At 38.6% G+C, this 21,589-nt stretch overlaps 1 protein-coding gene across 1 annotated transcript in view; it reads left to right on the top strand.

Moving 5' to 3' along the window:
• The window catches only part of OTUD3 (OTU domain containing 3), a 53,442-nt gene that overhangs the window by 14,538 nt on the left and 17,315 nt on the right, over nucleotides 1–21,589 (top strand). The window contains exon 3 of the mRNA XM_006883581.1: nucleotides 17,632–17,744. Coding sequence (XP_006883643.1) covers nucleotides 17,632–17,744 — 113 coding nt within the window. The remainder of the gene's footprint in view (nucleotides 1–17,631; nucleotides 17,745–21,589) is intronic.

Genomic DNA, 21,589 nt, shown 5'->3' with positions numbered 1-21,589 from the left:
CAATCCATATAGGAAGCTGCAATCCTTGACCTTCTGTAGCAAGCGCTTTAGGTCCTCCTCAGTTTCAGCAAGCAGGGTTGTGTCATCTGCATAATGCAGGTTGTTGATGACTCTTCCACTAGTCCTGTGGAATGACATATATAAAACACTCAACACAACTGTCAACCAAGAATACTGTACCCAGCCAAATTGTCCATTAAATATGAAGGAGAGATCAAGACATTCCCAGAAAAAAAAAGAACCTAAGGAATTTGTGAAAACAAGACCAATGTTTCAGGCAACACTAAGAAACGTCCTTCTTACAGTGGTGCCACAGAAAGCAGGATGGACCAAAATAACTTCGCAGCAACACCAAAAAGAACTCAACAAAATAATACCAATAAAACCTCCTCTCTCACTAATCACACTGAATGTGAAGAGTTTAAATGAACGACTGAAGCAAAAAAGAGGAACAGGATAAAAAAACCAAAAGTGAAGATAAAGATTAAAAATAAAAGGATGGGAAAAAATAGACCAACCAAATGGCAACCAGAAAAAAGCAGGAGTAGCGATACTAATCTGTTAAATTTCAATGCAAAAACCATCACTAAGGACAAGGAAGGTCACTACATAATGCTTAAAGGGTCAGTACAACTAAAGGACATAATAAAAAATATCTATGCATCAAATGATAGACCTGCAAAATATATGAAACATTACCAAAACTGAAAAAGGAAATAGACAACACCACTGTACTAGTTGGAGACTTCAATACACCATTCTCAAGAAAAGATAGAACTACCAGAAATAAACTCAACAAAGATGCTGAAGAATTAAACCACACAATAAACCAAGTTGATCTCATTGATATTTATAGGCCAGTGCACCCAAGAGAAGCACAGTGTACCTTCTTCTCCAATGTGCGTGGAATATTCTCCAGAAGAGATTACATTTTAGGTCACAAGGCAAGCATCAGTAAATTAGAAAACAGAAATAATACAAAATATCCTCTCAGACCACAATGCAACACAATTAAAATTTAATAAGAGGATAAAGGAGAAAAAAAACCCCAAACATTTGGAAGTTTAACAACTTCCAGAGTTCAACCTTGCTTGAAGATGAGTAGGTACTAGAAGAAATAAAAAATGAAATTAAGAAGTTTCTTGAAGCAAATAACAATGAAAATACAACTTAAGAAATCCTCTGGGAAACAGCCAAAGCAGTAAACAGAGGTCAATTAATAGCAAAGAGCAAACACATCACAAGGCAGGAAAAAATGACCACTGACTCTAACCCAACACCTCCGACAAATTTAAAAAGAACAGCATGAAAACCTAATGCTCTCTGAAAAAACTGAAATGATAAATAAAAATTAGGGCAGAAATAAATAGAAAACAGAAAAACAGTTGAAACCAGCAACAAAACTAGGGGTAGGTTCTTTGAAAAGGTCAATAAAATGGACAAACCACTAGCAAAACTAATAGGTAAAGAAGAAAAATAATCTGAATAAAAGGTGAAACGGGCAACATTACAACAGAACCAACTAAAATAAAAAGCCAACACAATGGACTATTACAAAAAACGATATTCAAATAGGAAAACCTAGAGGAAATGGACACATACTTAGATATTCACAACCTACCTAAACTGACATAAACCAAAATTGAACACCTGAACAGACCTATTACAAAAGAAATTGAAAAGGTAATAAAAACAAATTTCGGGGAAAAAAAAAGAAAGAAAAGCCCTGGACCAGATGGTTTTACAAGTGAATTTTATCAAACACTCAAAGAAGAACTGTTACCAGTTTTACATGAAGTTTTCCAGAAAACAGAAAGATGGAATTCTTCCAGACTCATTCTATGAAGCAAATAAGTCCTTGATACCAAATCCAGGTAAATACACCACCAAAATAGAAAACTATAGGCCAATATCTCTCATGAATATAGATGCAGAAATTCTGAATAAAGTCCTGGCCAATAGAATCCAACAAAACATCAAAATAATAATTCACCATGACCAACTGGGATTTGTAACAGGTATGCAGGGATGGTTCAACATAAGAAGAATAGTCAATGTAATTCATCACATTAACAAAGCAAAGAACAAAAACCACATGATCCTATCAATTGATACAGAAAAGGTCTTACAGAATTCAACACTCTTTCTTTATTAAAACACTCAACAAAATAGGATTAGAGGGGAATTTCTTCAACATAGTAAAAAGTGGATACACAAACCCGAGAGCCAGTGTTGTTTTCAATAGAGATTAAATGCATTCCCTTTGAGAATTGGAACTACACAAGAATGCTCACCATCACCGCTCCTATTCAATATTGTATTGGAAGTCTTAGCAGTAACAGAAGATAAGAGATGGAAATAAGAGGTATCCAATTAGGAAAAGAGGAGGTAAAATTATATGTAGATGATATGATAGTATGATTAGAAAACCCTAAAGACTCAGCAAGAAAACTACTGGACATAGTTGACCAATTCAGCAAAGTGGCAGGATACAAGATCAACATACAAAACACAATTGAATTTCTCTACAGTGGCAAAGAGAATACAGAACTAGAGCTAAGAAAAACAATACCCGTCACATTAGCTAATGGTTAGATTAAATACTTGGGAGTATATCTAACCAGAAAAACAAAACGTCTCTTCAAAGAAAACGACAAAACATTACAAGTAACAAAAATAGACCTGGAGAAATGAAAGAATATACCTTGCTTTTCGATAGGAAGACTCAATATTGTGAAAATGACAATACTACCAAAGGCATTTATTTACACATTCATTGCAGTTCCAATACAGATACCAATTCCATTCTTTAAAACGTGATGGAAAAGCAATCTCCAAATTCACTTGGAATGAAAAGCAAAGCACTTCTTTAAAAGAGAAAGAAGGAGCATCTCACTCTCTGATTTCAAATCCTACTACACTGCCGTGGTGGTTAAGATGGTGTGGTACTGATAACAATGACAGACATGTTCTTGTTGTTGTTATGTGCCGTCGAGTCGCCTACGACTCATAGCGACCCTATGTACAACAGCCCTAAACTCCGCTCTGTCCTGTGCCAATCACACCATCTCTGACACTCCCATCCCAATTATCCCAGTCACAGAATCAATCCACCTCATAGAGGGCCTTCCTCTCCTGTGCTGTCCCTCTACCCTCCCAAGCATGATGTCCCTCTCCAAGGACCGGTCTCTCCTCACAACATGTCGACCATATGATATATTACTCTGGAGATGAAAAGGTGAGGAAAAATGGAGTTGCTTTCATAGTTAAAAAAGTCATTGCTAGATCCATCTTGAAGTATAATATTGTCAGTGACAGGATAATTATCTATACGCATACAAGGAAGTCCAGTGAATACCACTATCATTCATATATATGCACCAGCAACCAGAGCCAAAGAAGAGGAGATAGAAGATTTTTACCAACTTTTACAATCAGAGATTGATCGAACATGCAATCAAGATGCATTGATAATAATGGGTGACTGGAATGCAAAAGTCAGGAACAAAGAAGAAGATTCAGTAGTTGGAAAACATGGACTTGGTAACAGAAATGGAGAGAGAATGATCGAATTTTGCACATTCAATGACTTATAGCAAATACATTTTTTAAGAGACATAAACGCAGGTTATATACCTGGATTTCACCTGATGGTATGCATAGGAATCAGGTCACTTACATCTGTGGAAAGAACCGCTGGAGAAGCTCAATATCAGCTGTGAAAACTAGGCCAGGAGCTGACTGTGGAACAGACCACCAACTACTCATATGCAAATTCAAGCTGAAGCTGAGGAAAATTAAACCAAATCCAAGGCAACCAAAATATGACTTTGAGTCTATCCCACCTGAATTTCAGAACCATCTCAGGAACAGGTTTGAGGCTTTGAACACTTATGAGCGAAGGCCAGATGAGTTGTAGGAGGATATCAAGGGTATCATCCAGGAAGAGTGCAAATGGTCATTGCAAAGACAGAAGAGGAAGAAAAGACCAAAATGACAAACATAGATCAATGAAATATAATTGAGAACCCAGAAATTGGGTCATCTACCTATGGTCAACTGATTTTTGACAAAGGATTAAATCAGTTAATTGGAGAAACGACAGCCTTTTTAAACTTTGATTTTGTTGGCAAAATCCACACCTCATACAGTACACAAAAACCAACTCAAAGTGGATCAAGGACCTAGGACTAAAACCAAGGACTATAAACTTCAGTAGAGAAAAGCTTGGAAGAACTCTAGAGCCTAATTCACAACATGAACAGTCTTCCAAGCATCCTGAAAATCCTACAACCAGGAGAGACTAAAATAGATGAATGGGACCTTCTAAGAATCAAATCCCTATGAATATCCAGAAACTTCTCCAGTAGGATAAAAAGCTAAGCCATAGACTGGGAAAGAATATTTGGTAATAACATGTCTGGTAAGGGATGTATATCTAGAATTTATATAATACTTGAGCACACAACAAGATAAACAGTCCAATTGTAAAATGGGTACAGGATATGAACAGACACTTCACCAAAGAAGACATTCAGATGGCTAACAAACACATGAAGAAGTGCTGAAAATCCTTATTTCTAAGAGAGATGCAAATCAAAACATGAGATATCATCTCACCCCAGTAAGAATAGCAAAATTCAGCAGCAGCAAACAAATACTGGCAAGGTTGTGGAGAAACTGGAACCGTTATTTACTGTTGGTGGGAGTGTCAAATGGTGCACCCGATATGGAAGGCGGTGTGGCACTTTCTCAGAGTGTTGCAAATAGAAATACATTTGACCCAGCAATTCCAGTACTGGGAATAAATCCTAGAGAAACCGTAACTGCCACCCAAGCAGATATATGCACACCCATGTTTATTGCTGTTTTGTTCACAATAGCAAGGAGTTGAAAACAACCCAAGTGCCAAACAGATGGTTAGAGAAGCTGTGGTATAGTCACACAATGGACTACTATGCTGCTTTGAAAAACAAGGAACTCATGATATACTGTACAAAACGGATGATCCTGGAGGACATTAAGCATAGTGCCACTGTTGTAAAACAGACTGACATTGGGGTTAGGAGGAACATAAGAAAAGAGGATAAATAATATATACTTCATTGAAACAGATGAGGGAGAAAATGGTTTAAAAGAAATGTGTGATTAGGTATTATTTTCGTAAGAGTCCAGAATAAGCTGCATATTAAAGTGGACTGGGGTGGGATTGTATAACAATGAAAGAATTTTATTTTTCTTCTCAAAGAGAAAAGTGAACTAGTGGGCAGGGTTGGGCAGGGAGGAAAATGTGCAACAATTTATGAGTGGAAATGCAAACTGTAAATTTTCATTAAAATTTCTATAAAAGAAAAAATTTTTTACAAATCCAGGTAAACTAACTCAGCCTCATAAAGACAAATACTGTATAAAACCATTATTTTAGACATAGAAAGATAATTAGTAAAAAAATGTATGAGGACCCAAAGGGAGGGAGGGGAGCAGCAGAGGGGTGAGGATGGCCAGGGAATAAATAATCAGAGTCTCACAGTTTGATAGGTGGAGGGAGGAGTGGGTAAAGAAAATGGAAAAGATCCATTGTGGAAAACAATATATACAAACTTTGGAAGTAAACCAGTATAAAAGAAAAATTTTGTTTAAAAAGAATATGAGCATCCTCAATTTACTATTTCCAATAAAATAATTTATCATAATAAAACCAGACTAAAAGGAAAGTGTTTAGTTTTTCATTGTTGTTGCTTGCTTCTTTGTTTTCCTTTCTCACAAAGAACTTTCCACCCAACCGTGAAATTTCAAGCTAGGTGTCAAGTAGAGGGAAATTTCTAAATTGAAAATTTTCTCCTTTTCATCTTAAGTTGAATGTAGTGATTATTTTGAGCTCATAGACTTTAACAATTTCAGTAAGATAAAAAGTAATAAAAGAATGGAACTAAGATAAAACTCTTTAATTTAAAAACTAAAGAGGGTATAAAATAGGATCATGCCCAGTAGGCATAGTAATAGTAAAAACACCTAAATAAATTAACAGCTGCAGCTGAAGTGTTTCTAAAGAATAAAGTCTCTAAATTAGGGGGGAAAATGAAAATAAACTGCATCTGAAGCTTCTGCTTGAGAAGTGGCTAAGTAGCTGGACTGCCAGAATAATGGAATAGAAGAAATCAGTAGTTGCATCTTTGATGGCTGCTTGCTAGCTTTTAAGCCTCTAGTGCTACTCACAACAGTAGGTTGTAGAACATCATATTGTCTTTGTGACCTGTATTTTGCCAGTTGACATAGTTGTACCTTAATTGTGTGGTCCTATGCCTGAAAGCCTAGTGACTCATTCCCTCAAAGTGTTTTGGTCTATAACTCAGTCCTCTTTCCTCTACTACATGGGTATTTTTACAGCATGTAAGTTAATGTATGTAGAAGTATCCTCTCTCTGTGCCAGACATGTATATGTTTGGGGCTATAGTCTTGTTCAGATATCCCTGTTCAACTTTGTATGTTTGTGTATTATCCGCTTTGAGGTTGTTGTTGCTACCAGTGTTGCAGAATTCATTATAGTATTTTGTTTTCCATAATTCTTAAGGTCTTCCCAGTCTTCCTTTGCTTTTGTGATACTGTATATTGCCTTTTCATTTACCTATATTAATAGTGGGTATAGATGTACACTGCCAACCCAGAGGCAGGCGATTGGAATCCACCAGCAGCTCCTAGGGAAAATTTAGATAGACAGTCTCCTTCCATGTGTTAACAATTTTTCTATCTATCATGATGTTGCTTTTGGCTTCATGGAGAGGATTTTTGTTTTCTTGATGTTAAGATGTAATCCATTTTAAAGGTGGTAGATCTTCTGCAGCAAGTACTTCAAGTCCTCACTTTTAGCAAGCAAGATTGTGTCATCTGCATAACACAGGTTGTTGATGAGTTTTCCTCTGATCTGATCTCACTTCCATTTATATAGTCTGTTGTTGTTATGTGCCGTCAAGTCACTTGTAACTCACAGTGACCCTAGGGACAACAGCCCTAAACCCTGCTCTGTCCTGTGCCAATCTCACTGTCTTCAACACACCCACCCTGATTACGCCAGTCACTTAATCTACCTCATAGAGAGTCTTCCCCTCCTGTGCTGTCCCTCCACCCTCCCAAGCATGATGTCCCTCTCTGAGGACTGGTCCCTCCTTGCAACTTGTCCAAAGTATGTCAGACGAAGCCACAGAATCCTTGCCTCCAAAGAGCAGCCTGGTTTAACCCTCTCCAGGATGAACCTGTTTTCTTAGCAGTCCATGGTGCATTCATCATACTAGCTTCTCAAATGATTTGCTCTGCATATGTATTGAATGTTGTTCGGTGCCTTTGAGTCACCTGTGACTTATAATGACCCCATGTACATTAGTATCTGAACCCTGCCCTATTCGGAGCCAATCTTCCCATCATCTACAGATCTAAACCCATTTCTCTAGTCACTGGGTCAATCCATCTCATCCTGGGTCTTCTCCTGCACTCTGCTTCCATCCTTTCAAATGTTATCTCCTTCTCCGGGGACTGTTCCCGCCTTGGCCACATGCCCAAAGTATGTGAGATGGAGCTTCAAAATCCTTGCCTCCAGGGAATATCTTGGTTTCACCCTCTGTAGGAGAGACCATTTGTTCTCCTGACAGTCAGTGGTATGTTCAACACTTTTCTTAAGCATCACAACTCAAAGGCATTGATCCTTCTTGTATCATCCTTAGTTATTATTGTCCAGCTCTCTGATATATAGCAAGTCACTGCGAAGACTGTGGCCTGTATCCGGTGAACCTTAGTTTCTAGACTGATACTGTTGCTCTTCAGTACTCTACAGAGGTCCCTGACAGCAGATTTTCCCAGTGCAGTTCCTCTTTTAATTTCCTGACTGGTGCCAAGAATGTTGATTGTGGAACCAAGCAAAGTGAAGTTCTTAACAGCCTCGTTATCTTTGCCATGAATCTGCCTATTGGCTGAAGCTGCCAATTGGTTATGTAGTGAGAATCTTTGTCTTTTAAATGTTGAGCTTCAATCCATAGTGAAGACTATATTCTTGACCTTTTACAGCAAACACCTCATGTCCTCAATTTCAGCAAGCAGGGTTGTGTCATCTGCGGAACACAGTTTGTTAATGAGTCTTCTTCTAATCCTGATGCCACATTATTCGTCATAAAGTCCACACTCTGAAATGAACTTTTCTGCATATATTGAAAAGGTATAGAGATAGGATGCATCCCTTACGCACACCTTTCCTGATCCTGAGCCATGCAGTGTCTCCCTGTTCAGTTCTGAGGACTGCCTCCTGGTACACGTATAGGTTTCGCATGAGCACAATTAAGTATTCTAGGATTGCTATTCTTAAGGTTAGCCACAATTTGTTGTGACCCACACAAACAAGTACCTTTGCATGTTGTTGTTATGTGCCGCCGAGTCGTTTGTGACTCCTAGCGACACTATGTACAACAGCCTGTCCTGTGCCAATCGCACTGCCTCTGACACACCCATCCCGATTACCCCAGTCACTGAATCAATCCATCTCATAGAGGGTCTTCCCCTCTTACGCTGACCCTCCACCCTCCCAAGCATGATGTCCCTCTCCAAAGACCTGTCCCTCCTTACAAAATGTCCAGAGTATGTCAGACGGAGCCCCAGAATCCTTGCCTCTAAGGAGCAGCCTGCTTTAACCCTCTCCAGGATGAATCTGTTTGTTTTCTTGGCAGTCCATGGTACATTCAATACTCTTCTCCAGCACTACATCTCAAAGGCATCAATTCTCCTTCTATCCTCCCTAGTCATTGTCCAACTCTCTGATGCATAACAAGTGATTGCAAAGACCATGGCCTGTATCAGACACAACTTAGCCTCCAGAGAGACACCGTTGCTCTTGAGTACTTTAGAGAGGTCCCTAACAGCAGACTTTCCCATCGCAATACGTTTTTTGATTTCCTGGCTACTGGTGCCAAGAGTGTTGACCGTGGAGCCGAGCAAACTGAAGCTGTCAACAATTTGAATCTCTTCGCCATCCATCCTGATACTACCAATTGGTCCAGTGGTGAGAATCTTTGTCTTCTTGACATTGAGCCTCAGTCCATACTGAAGGCTGCAGTCCTTGACCCTCTGTAGCAAGTGCATGAGGTCCTCCTCAGTTTCAGCAAGCAGGGTTGTGTCATCTGCATAACGCAGATTGTTAATAGATCTTCCACCAATCCTGATGCCACACTTCTCATAGAGCCCAGCCTCTCGGATAATCTGCTCTGCATACAAGTTGGAGATAGGACACATCCCTGGCGTACACCCTTCCCAATTTTGAACAATGCAGTGTTACCCTGCTGTGTTCTGAGAACTGCCTCTTGGTCCAAGTATAGGTTTTACATTAGCCTGATTAAATGTTCTGGGATTCCAATTCTTCTCAGAGTCAGCCACAGTTTGTTATGATCCACGCAGTCAAATGCCTTTGCATAATCAATGAAACACAGACATTCTTCTGGTATTCCCTGCTTTCAGCTAAGATCCATTTAACATCAGCTGCAATATTGCTAGTACCATGACCCCTTCTAAACCCAGCCTGGACTGCTGGCAGTTCTCTGCTGATGTGCTGTTCCAGTCGATTTTGGATAATCTTCAATAGAATCTTGCTTGCATGTGAAATCAATGATATTGTTCTGTAGTTTCCGCACTCTGTTGGGTCATCCTTCTTTGGAATGGGAACAAATAGAGATCTCTTCCAGTCAGTTGGCCAAGTGGTTGTTCTCCAGATTTCTTGGCACAACTTGGTGAGCACATCCAGGGCAACATCTGTTAGCTGAAATACGTCAATTGGAATACCATCTATTCCTGGGGCCTTTTTTTTTGCTATTTCCTTCAAAGCAGCTTGAACTTCTTCCTTCATCACCATAGGCTCTTGCTTAAAAGTTATTTCATTAAATTTTTCTGTATCTGCCAATTCCTTTTGATACAATGACTCAGTGTATCCCTTCCATCTTCTTTTAATACTTCCTGGATCATTTAATATTCTGCCTAAAGCATCCTTGATTATAGCAACTCTCAGTGAAATTCAGATAGACATTCTTCTGGTGCTCCTTAATTTCAACCAAGATACATCTAATGTTCGCTATGATTTCCCTAGTGCCACAGCCTCTTTTTGCCCAACTTACACATCTGGCAATTCTGTGATGTACTGTTCCAGTTGTATTTGGATAATCCTTCAGCAAGTTCTTCCTTACATCTGATATTAGTGATATCACAGTATGCTGGATAGAGAATGATAAAATTCTGTGTAATCAATGACTATTCATTGCAAATACCTTTTATAAGAAACAAACGGCACCTAATGAAAGACCTTCATTTTGGTGCTATGCCAAGATTCATTGAGGCGAAACAACTGCAAATACCCAATAACAATTGCAATATATAATGTACAAAGCAGGAATCTAGGAAGATTGAAGTTGTCAAAATGAAATGGAATGCATAGAGATCAACGTCCTATGCAGTTCTGGTGGCCTATGGTAAAGAGCTGTGCTACCAATCCAAAGGCATGTTGTTTCAATCCACCAGTTTCTCCACCATAGAAAGATGGGCGATCTCCTTCCAAGAAATTTCCTGTCTCTAAAAACTGGCTGAAGGATCAGCTGTGAGCTGTTTCTGACTTCCCAGAACATAGCAACATAACAGGCATTAATGCATTAAGGTGGACTGTATTGGCCATTTTGAATCGGACACTCGGGTGATCTACTATGCCAAAAATAACAAATTGAAGAGGAACAGTGTGGCATTTATGATCAAAAGGAGACGTTCGAGATCTATCCTGATATATAAATGCTGTGAGTATTAGGACACTATCTGTACATATACAAGGAGTCTTGTTAATGCAACCATTATCCAAATACACATGCCAATCATGAGAGCAAAAGAGGAAGAAATTTAGAATTTCTATCAACTTTTGCAGTTTGAAATTGATTTAAAATTCAATTGAGACGCATTGATAATAATCAAGGATTTGTTGTTGTGGTTCTTAGGTGCTATTCAGTTGAATACAACTCATAGTGACCCTATGAGCAACAGACCCTGAACTCTGTCTTATCCTGTGCCATCTTCATCTTCTCTGACATATCTCAGCCCATTGCTGCAGTTAATGAGTCAATTCATCTCGTTGGGGATCTTCTTCTTTTTTTTTACTGACTATCCACCTTTCCAATATAACGTCCCTTCCCAAGAAACGGCCTTTCCTAACAACATGCCCAAAGTATAAGAGAGAAAACTTTACCACATTTGCCTCCATTTAGTACTCAGATTGCACTTTCTTCAAGAAATATTTGTTTGTTCTTTTGTTGTATCTAGGACTGTTCTCCAGTACCACAGCTCAAAGGTATCAATTATTCTTCTGTCAACCTTATACATTGTTCGTCTCTCAGACATGCAGTAAGTTATTGAGAAGGCCGTGGCCTGAATGAGATGTACATTAGTCTTCAGACTAATATATCATTGTTCTCCAGGGCTTTGGAAAGGGCCCTGAAAGTGGACTTGTGCAATGAAATAGGCCTCCTGATCTCCTAACTGTGGGTACCAAGAGTATTGATTGTTGATCTAAGACAAAATCATTGCCAAATTCAACTCTTCTTCCATCTATCATGATGTCGCCAATCAGTCTATTGAAACAACCTTTGTTTTCTTGATGTTGAGATGCAATCTATATCTAAGGCTTTAGCCCTTGATCTTCTGCAGCAAGGTCTTCAAGTCCTCACTTTCAACAAGCAAGACTGTGTAATTTGTGTAACACAGGCTATCTTCCTCTGATCCTGATTCTTCTGATCTTCCTCTGATTCTTTTTCTTCTGATCTATGATTCTTCATAGAATCCAGCTTCACAAATAGTTTACTTAGCATACAGATTGAATAGGTATGGAGAGAGGATACATCCCTGATGCTTATTTTAAATCATGCCGTGATTTTAAACCTTGCTCCATTTGGATAACAGCTTCTTGATCTTTATAGATTTTGCACGAATAAAATATAAGTGCAAATTCTTATTCTTCCCAGTGTTAGCCATAGTTTATTATGATCCACACAGTCAAATGCCTTTGTATAGTCAATTAAACAGAAACAGACATTTAAAAAAACAAACAAATGGCAGTGATACATACGGACTTCACCTGATGGTCTACAGAAGAATCCGATTGACTGTATACTGGAGAAGTTCAATATCAGCTGTGAAAACTTGTCCAAGTGCTGATTGTGGAATAGACCATCAACTACTCATCCAAGTTTAAACTGAAGCTAATAAAAATCATACTCACAAAAACCAAAGTTTGACCTAGGGTCTGTCCCACCAGAATTTAAAGGCCATCTCAGGAACAGCTTTGAGGCCTTAAACACTAATTAATGAGCGAAGACCAGATGAGCCGTGGGAGGACATCAAGAATATTACCCATATAAAATAAAAAAGTCATTACGAAGACAGAGGAGGAAAAACAGACCAAGATGGATATTAGAACAGACTCTTGACTATTGCACTAGAGTGCCGAAAAGCCAAAGAAAAAGGAAGAAATAAAAAAGGAGCTGAACAGAAGATTTCAAGGGGTAGCTCAGGAAGACAAAGCAAAGCACATACTGAGTTGGTATGGAGATTGGATACAACCTTGATACATATTTTTTTTTAAATTTTATTATATTATTTTTTTGTGCATGTACCGTCAAATCAGGTCTGACTGATACAGGAGGAGATTGTCCCTCCTTCTCCAGCAGAACATCTGGTGGATTTGAACCAGACACACCTGGGATTGCAGTGCAGCTTCTTGCCACTAGGCCACCAGAGCTCCCTGCATATTTTTATTTTTAAAATGAAGAAAAATTTTAAACCATGCATTGTTCCCTTGTGTTTGGACAATAGTTTTCTTGGTCTGATATGGGCATAATTAAATGTTCTGGGATTCCCATTCTTTTCAATGTTAGCCATAATTTGTTATTACCCACCAGTCAAATACCTTTACCTAGTCAATAAAACACAGATAGACATTCTTTTGGTATTCTGTGCTTTCAGTGAGGATTAATCTGACATCAGCAATATTCCTGGTGCCGTGGCCTCTTTTAAACATCACTTGAACTTTTGGCAGTTCTCTGTCAATGTACTGTTCTGGCCATTTTTGGATAATCTTCAATATTTTGCTTGCATGTACTATCAAGTGATATTGCTTGATGGTTGGCACATTTTGTTGAATTACTGTTCTTGAGAATGAGAACTAATATGGGTCTCTTCATTTGACCACAGACAGTTGTCCTCCAAATTTCTGGCATAGACTGAAGAGCATGTTCAGGCTGCATCTATTTTAGTTGTAATGTCATTTGGTATCTCATTGGTTCCTGGGCCCCTGTTTTTTCCAATGCCTTCAGTGCAGCTTGAGCTTCTTCCTTCATTACCATTTGCTCTTGTTCAGATGGTACTTCCTGAAATACTTCAGTGTTGAATAATTCTTTTTGGTTGGTACAGTGACTGAGTGTGTTCCTTCTATCTTCTTTTGATGTTTCCTGAGCTATTCAAGATTTTTGCCCATAGCAGCTCTCAGTGCTATTCAGCTTGACTCTTGACTTTGTTTTTGGTTCTTTTAACTTGAGAAATACTGAGGGAATTCTCCCCTTTTTATCTCCATGTCCAGTTCTCTGCACATTCTGTTATTATACTTTGTTTTGTCTTTTTGAAATGCCCTTTTAAATCTTCTGTTCAGCTCTTTCCCCTTTGCTTTGGCTTCTAGATGCTCTAGAGTCATTTCAGAGTGTCTTCAGACATTCATTTTGGTTTGTTGTTGTTCCCTCCCCCCCCCTCCATTGTCCTTGTAATGATCTTTTGCTCTCTTCATGGAAATAGCCTTGATTTCATCCCCAAACTCATCTGGTCTTCAGTCATTGGTGCTCAATGTCTCAAACCTGTTGAGATTATTTTTAAATTCAGGAGTGGTAGACTCAGGGATGTATTTTAGATCTTGTGGACTTGTATTAGCTTTCTTCATTAATTTCTTGCTACCACCTCGTAAAATCAGACCTTTTTGACTTTTTGCCTCGACTCCTACAGTTTGCATGGTCTCATTGCCTCCAGTTTTGACCTCTTCAGTTTTGTATTGCAGCAGTGATTTTCTAAATATACAGCTCACTGTGTCTTAACCAACTTTAAAACTCCTTGGTGGTTCCCCATTGACCTCAGGAAAAAGTTTAATTTCTTAGTCGTGTCAAATTCTCCACTGCTCACTCCACACCAACTTTGTCTACATCTCTCTTACTCTAAGTTTGCATCCTACTCTATAGTTTAAAGATTCATCATTCTCTTTGCCTCTGCTTAAAATATAACCCATTCCTTCTCCCTTTTCTTTTTGTCCTTAGGTTAAGTGTCTCAGTAGGAAGCTGCGTAAGGAACAGATATAACAGGGTTAGCCGAGTCTGACTTCTATCCACTTCATAAAGGGGAATTGTCCCCATCAGTAATACCCATTTTTGTTGTTATGTGCCATCACGTCACCTGTGACTCACAGTGACCCTGTATACCACGGCACTGAACCCTTCCCTAACCTGAGCCAGTTTCACTGATTCTTACATACTTATTTTCATTACCTCAAGTACTGTGTCAGTCTAGCTCATCTGGGTTCTTCCTTACCTGCTCTATCCCTCCTTTCCTCTAAGCATGATGTCCTTTCCTAAGGACTGTTACCTTCTGGCCATGTGCCCAAAGTATATGAGACAAAAGTTCAAAATCCAAGCCTCCAGGGAGAAACTTGGTTTCACCCTCTTTAAGACAGACCTATTTGTTCTCTTGGCATTCCATGGTGTGTTCAAGACTCTTCTCCAGCACCACAATTTTAAGGCATCGATGCTTCTCTGTCATGTTTAGTCATTGTCCAGCTTTCTGATGCATAGCAAGTAATTGTGAAGACCATGGCCTGGATCAGGCACATCTTAGTCTCTAGATTGACATTGTTGTTTCTCAATACTCTGGAGAGTCCAACATCAGATATATTTTGGCCAAAAGCAAAGAGTACTAAAGGAATGTCTATCTGTCATTCACTGACTATGCAAAGGCATTTTACTGTGTGGATCACAGCAAATTGTGGCTAATCTTGAGGAGAATGGGAATCTCAGAACACTTGGTTGTGCTCATGTGAAACCTTATTTGGACCAGGAGGCAGTTCTCAGAGCAGGAAACACTGCATGATATAAAAATCAGGAAAGGAGTGCATCAGGGGTGTCTCCATACCTTTTCAATATATTTGTGGAACAGATAATTTGGGAGGCTGGGCTTTGTGAAAAGGAATGTGACATCAGGATAGAGGAAGACTTGTCAACAACCGTCAGTATGCAGATGACACAACCTTGCTTGATGAAACCTAGAAGAACCTGAAGCACTTGCTGAGAACGTCAAGGAGTGTAGTCTTCTATATGGATTGAAGCAAAATATCATGAAGACAAAGATTGTCACCACTGGGCTAATTGGCAGCACCATGATAGATGGATGGAGAAGAGATTGAGGTTGTTAACAATTTCTGCTTGTTTGGCTCCACAGTCAACACTCTTGGCACCAGCAGGCAGTAATCAGAAGACGAATTGCACTGAGAATAATTTCAATAGTACCAAACAAACAAATAGCTACATGGTCTCACATACCACCCTACATCTTCTTGTACCCTTTCCTACAAATCATTACATCTAGTGTTTATTACAACTTGACTCATACTTATAGAATTTATTGGGAAAAAATTGAGGAGTGAGGGAGGCAAAGAATATCACCCATTGTAAATCCAGATTTAGTCCAGCAGTATCAAACCAGATAAACAGAGCACAATTCTTTGGTGAAAATCTAGGAGGTCCTGTTTAGCAGCATAGATGCACCTTTGGTTTCCTTAATCATTGAGCAGACATTATCTCAGAACTGTCATAAGTCAGCTTTTCATTCTTTCACCCAGAAAGCAAACTGTGGTTCCATCACCACCAGGGTTCCTCTAATTACACCTTTCCAGTCTTTTCACATCAGTGCAACAGTCTCTTCACCTTCTCTCCTACACCGTTTTTTTAGTGGAAAGTGCTTTCTTATTTTGGTCCCACAGCTGTTGATGATTTTCAAGACCATGCCCCCAGAGGGAGCCAACACAATGGATAGAAAAGTTAATTTTCAAGGTTTCTGCCACCACAGAAACTATATGGTATACCTTACCTCTTCATTCTAAGATGCTGTGTAGGATCTTTTAAATGATTTGTTATGTATGCATCTCAGAGCTGGATTATAAATAGGATGATTGAAGAAGAATTGATGTCTTTGAGCTGTGATATTGAAAAAGAGTACTGAATATCTCATGGATTCCTGAAAGAAACTGTCACTAAGTCTTGGAGAAAGTACAGCCAGAATGCTTCTTGAAGGTAAAGATGATGATGCTCTGTCTCACATACTTGAGCATGTTGCTAGAAGTTATTCCTTGGAGAGGGATAGCATATTTGGAAAGGCAGAAAGACTGCAAAAGAGAGGAAGACTCTCAATGAGATGGATTGACACAGTAACTACAGTACTGGTCTCAAGTGTGTCAGAGATGGTAAGGATGGCATAGGATAGGGTAGAGTTCAGGTCTGTTGTTTCCAGAGTCGCTATGGGTTATACTTGACAGCACCTATCAACAACAGCCTCTTTACTAAACTAGCTTGAGTTCCTCTTCAGTGTGCTTCCATTACTTTTTAGGAGCTGTCAAGTGTGCTCCATTTACCTTGTGTATGACAGGATGAAAACTTAATCCTGCACTATCCTCACAATCCCTAACTCTGCTTAAACCCATTGTTGGAGCCATCATATCATTCCATCTCATTGAAGGTTTTCCTTTCTTTCTCTGACTACTTTTCAAAGCATGCCATCTTTAGGGATTAGTTTTTTTTTAAGAACATGCCTTCTCTCTCAAAAACATGCCTTCTCTCTCTCTTTCTCTCATATCTGTGCTCCTAAGACGCCCTCTATCTGCACTTCTTCCAGGACAGATTTTTTTTGTTCTTTTGACAGTCCATGGCATATTCATTGTTTTTTGTCAACACCAAAATTCAAAAGCATCAGTAGTTCTTTACTCTTTCCTGTTGTTACTTTACTGAGTACCATCATACTTAGTACTTACTCTTTACACAGCACCTGTGTATCATTACTACCTGTCTTCTTGCTTGCTCTCCTGACTGACTGTAATCTGCTTTAGGGCAAACCATGTTACAGGTGGTACAGCAGAGTGGCCAAGAGCCAGGAACTTAGATTTCGGGCTGCTTGAGATGAAATCTTAGGTCCACTCCATACTGCTTCTGGGACTTTGGATACAGTTAAGCATTATTCTTTGCTTCAGTTTTCTTATCTTTAAAAGTCCATCATAGTTTAACTGTCAATGTAAGTTATTCTGATTATTCTCTTTACTTTTACATTCCTGTTGTTTGATGCAGATCCAAATATATAAGAAACAGTAAATGTTTGAGAAAGAATATATATATGGTCATCCTTCTGTGTAGCTGTCTTCTCATTGTTTAAATTCCTTAACTCTGACAAAAGTTCATGGATTTTCAGGTGAATGTTCTTTCTGTTTGGAACAAAATATAGTACATTTTGATTTTTCCATTTTAAAGACTTCATTTCTCTTCTCTTTCCATGCAGTGGCCAGCTTGGCAAAGCCTGGTACTTTTGCTGGCAATGATGCAATTGTAGCCTTTGCAAGAAATCATCAATTGAATGTGGTGATTCATCAGCTTAATGCTCCTTTGTGGCAGGTAAGTTGCCATTCAGGAATTATCGTAAGCTCTTATTTATGAATTAGGTTTCTGTCCTAATGGGATTTGTGGTATTTTGGACTCTGAGCTTAACCAAAGGCATGGGAAGCTTAGGTTTTTGAATGAAACTTACTAGTGTTAAGGCCAGATAGAATCTAGATTATACCTTCAGAAATATTTTTAAATGCAGGGATATTACTTAAAATCCGTTAGCTGGGTCATTTAGAGGCAGAAAACATGATGTAATATGGAAGCGATTGGCACAGGATAGAGCAGGGTTTAGGGCTGTTGTACATAGGGTCGCTATGAATTGCAAATGACTCGACGGCACATAACAACAACATCTATAAAAATACTGAAATAAGAATTTAAAAGTTAGTGCATACTGATTCTAGCTTTAAAAAATTCTTGTTCCCATATGACATGTTATCTGTTTTTTTCCCCAGTGAAAGGAAATGAAAAATTAATTTTAATAACCAATACTAGAAAGTATGTTTCCAAAAACAGAAAAATATTTTCAATGACCTAGATTCCACACTTTGTTTCTAAGCACTGCTCTATGCACTTAATGATTTAAGTTATTTTTCTGCACTAAGATTTTACATCAGTGCTAAGTTTCCATTGTAGGATAGCAGAGAACATTGCTAAACTATTAAGCTTTCCTCCTTTTTTAAAAAATCTGTTGTGCAGTATTGACTCAAACTATCTTAGGTACCCTCAGTTAACCTAATCCCCTAAACCATCAAATCAGACATCCAGGAGTCTGGAAGCTCAGAGGCTGGGATAAGAGAAACACAGGCTTTAACCCCATTTGCTCTTTCTCCTTGAATTCTGAGGCATCCTTACCACTTTGCAATTTAACCTCGAAGACTGGGTAGGTGATTTCTATCTCTCCTTCCTTTCTCTGACCATTCCCTCATGTTTTGTTTTTTTTTTTAAATTAAAAAAAAAAAACCATGAAACAAAACATCTTGAAAATTCAGAAAATCCTACATAGATAAATAGAAATTCTCTAGAGCTGAATTACCCAAAGGTTATCAGTGTATAATTAGTGTGTATCTGTTGCACACCCAAACCAAACCACTGCCATCAAGTTAGTTCTGTCTCATGGAGACCCCATGAGCTCTAAATTTGAGCTGAGGGCCATAGAATTTTTGCTGGCTGTTGTTTTTATGGAAGTAAATTGCCAATCCTTTCTTCCAAGGTACTGTTGGGTAGTTTTGAACTGTCTTTTGGTGAGATGAGTGAAAACCTTTTGTTATACTGAGGTCATACACACACACACACACACACACACACACACAGACGAGTGAAAACCTTTTGTTATACTGAGGTCACACACACACACACACACACGTGTGCTTTTTTGAGGAATTCCCAAACTACCTTCCATAGTGATTGTACCATTTTATAGTCCACCAACAGTATATGAGAGTTCCTATCTCTTCACATCCTGCCTAACATTTATTTTTTGCTGTCCTGTTAAACTTTGCCACTGCTGCTGGGATGAGTTGGTATCCCATTGTGGTTTTGATTGGATATCTCTTATTGCCAGCATTTCTTCGTATGTCTGTTGGCCATCTTAATGTCTTCCTCTGTGAAAGGTGTTGCCGTGTTGTTTGCCCATTTTGTATTTGGGCTATCAGTCGTTTTCTTGTTGAAAGCCCTGCAGTTTTGGTTATGAGACCCTTGTCCATACACACCCATTCTTATACATACACATTTATGTATCCTTCTGGTGGCCTGGTGGTAAAAAGCTGTACTGCAATTCTGAAGGTACATGGTTCGAATCCACTTGCTGCTCCTCAGGAGATGGATGGATAGTCTCCTCCCATGCAAAATAACTGACTCTGAAAATCTCCTGGAGGGTCAGCTATGGGTTGGTTCCAGCCTGACAACACCAACAGCAACTATAATCATTGTCATAAAGAGCACATTTTTTGCGTGTGTTTATTGGTCACTCTGTAAATTGTTTATTCCTAGCCTTTGCCCATTGAAAAAATACTTCCAACCAAATAAGCTCTAGTTTATTGAGGTATAACTTACTCTACGAAGGAAAAATCTACCCTTAATTGTACAGTTAAGCTTGTTTTGAAAAACATACAGTCATGTAACAGCTATCAAAATATATTTCTACTTCCCTCAAATTTACTTCAAGCGCCATTATAATCATTCCTCACTTCCCTCAGCATCTGGCAACCAATAATCTAATTTTGTGTTTACTAGCTCTGCCTTTCCAGAGTGCTATGTAAATATGCCTGGCATAGTGCCCTTTTAACAAAATTATATTACCACAAAACAAATTAGAGCCTTTTGGGGCTAGGAGTGCACTTTTACCCTACAGGGATCTAAATGAGCACCAGTGAAACAATAGCTGTGTGTGGTCTTTGGTGCAGTGTTGCCAGATATATTGACACCTGCTAAAGAGATCATATTTTTAGTGAGGCTTTCTCTTCCTAAGGATTGTTTCTGAGTCAAGAATATAGGTTATTTTTCCCAAGTTTTTTAAGCAGGTCGTTAAAATAATATTGTGTCACTGAATTTATTGTTATCAAAAGAATTTGAACAGATAGTACACGGTGACACTGTCCTCAAAAAGCAAATACTCAGGGCCATTTAAGCAACCAAGCCTGCCTTTCTTCTCCATGACAACTTTCTTTACTTTTTAGTTTCTTAATTAGTTCAGTAATTGTAGAAGATAATTTCATTTAAAAAAATATTTTTCCCCTCTCTAAATTTATTTCATTGGTGTTTTTTTTTCTGTGCATTTCTAAATGTTGAAAATATGTTTTATTTTTTAAAAAATATGCTTTTTTTAAGTAAAAAGCTTATATTTTCTATGCGATAGTGTTTTCCACTGGTTCTCCCCCATTTTTTCTAACCCTCATGAAACACCTTGTGAAATTTAAGAATTAAAGCTAAGGTGGTTGCCACTGTCAGGAATCTTTAAGGGCTCTTTCATTAATAATGAGTAGGCCTTATCCTTACAACCTGGAGATACTGAAACCTACCTCTTCGTCTCCACACTCTGCTTGCAAAAGGAACATGTGGGCACATATGCTCCTTGTGCAGAATGTGGAAGTTTGTAACATGTAAAGTGGAAATTTCCTGTAATTTTATTCTTCACCCTGTTTGGTAGACTTTCAGCCCTAGATATTCTACCTGGACAAAGTTCTCTACTTTTTACTCTTGGGCCTGTATGTTTCGTGTTTACTGTGTGATTTTTACTGTGTGTTTAGAACATGTTGTTGTTATGTGTCGTTGAGTTGCCTGCAACTCATAACAACTCTCTGTACAACAGCTCTGAACCCTACCCTGTCCTGAGCCAGTCTCACTGACTCTGACAGACCTACCCCCGTTGCCCTAATTACTGTATTAGTCTCTCCACCCTTCCAGGCATGATGTCCTTCTCCAGGGACTGGTCCCTCCTTGCCACGTGTCCAAAGTAAGACGGAGCTCCAAAATCCTAGTCTCCAAGGATTTCATTCTCTCCAAAGCAGATTTATTTCCTTGGTGGTCCATGGTACATTCAAAACTCTTGTCCAGCACCACAACTCAAAGACATTAATAATTCTTCTGTCATCTTTGTCATTGTCAGCTTTGAACATAGATCTTACTTAAATTAATGGTACTATATTAACTACCTGTGACTTAAAGTAAAAACAAGAAGATACATTTATTTTAGAGTACTAACAAAGAGATAGCTAGAGAACTTGCTTATAATGTAATAGAGCTGTTGAGGAGAATCTGTCACTTTTGGGGACTTTCTGAGGACAGATTTAGAAAAACTTAATTTTTTTTCCTTGATGGTATATATAATATAGTGGGTTTTTTTTAAAGTTTAT

The sequence above is a fragment of the Elephantulus edwardii genome, unplaced genomic scaffold (genome assembly GCF_000299155.1).
Source record: "Elephantulus edwardii isolate Elephantulus edwardi_28Jun2011 unplaced genomic scaffold, EleEdw1.0 scaffold00028, whole genome shotgun sequence".
Lineage (NCBI taxonomy): Eukaryota > Metazoa > Chordata > Mammalia > Macroscelidea > Macroscelididae > Elephantulus > Elephantulus edwardii.
Note: the sequence above shows the minus strand (reverse complement) of the source record. Positions and strands in the feature narration are given on the sequence as shown.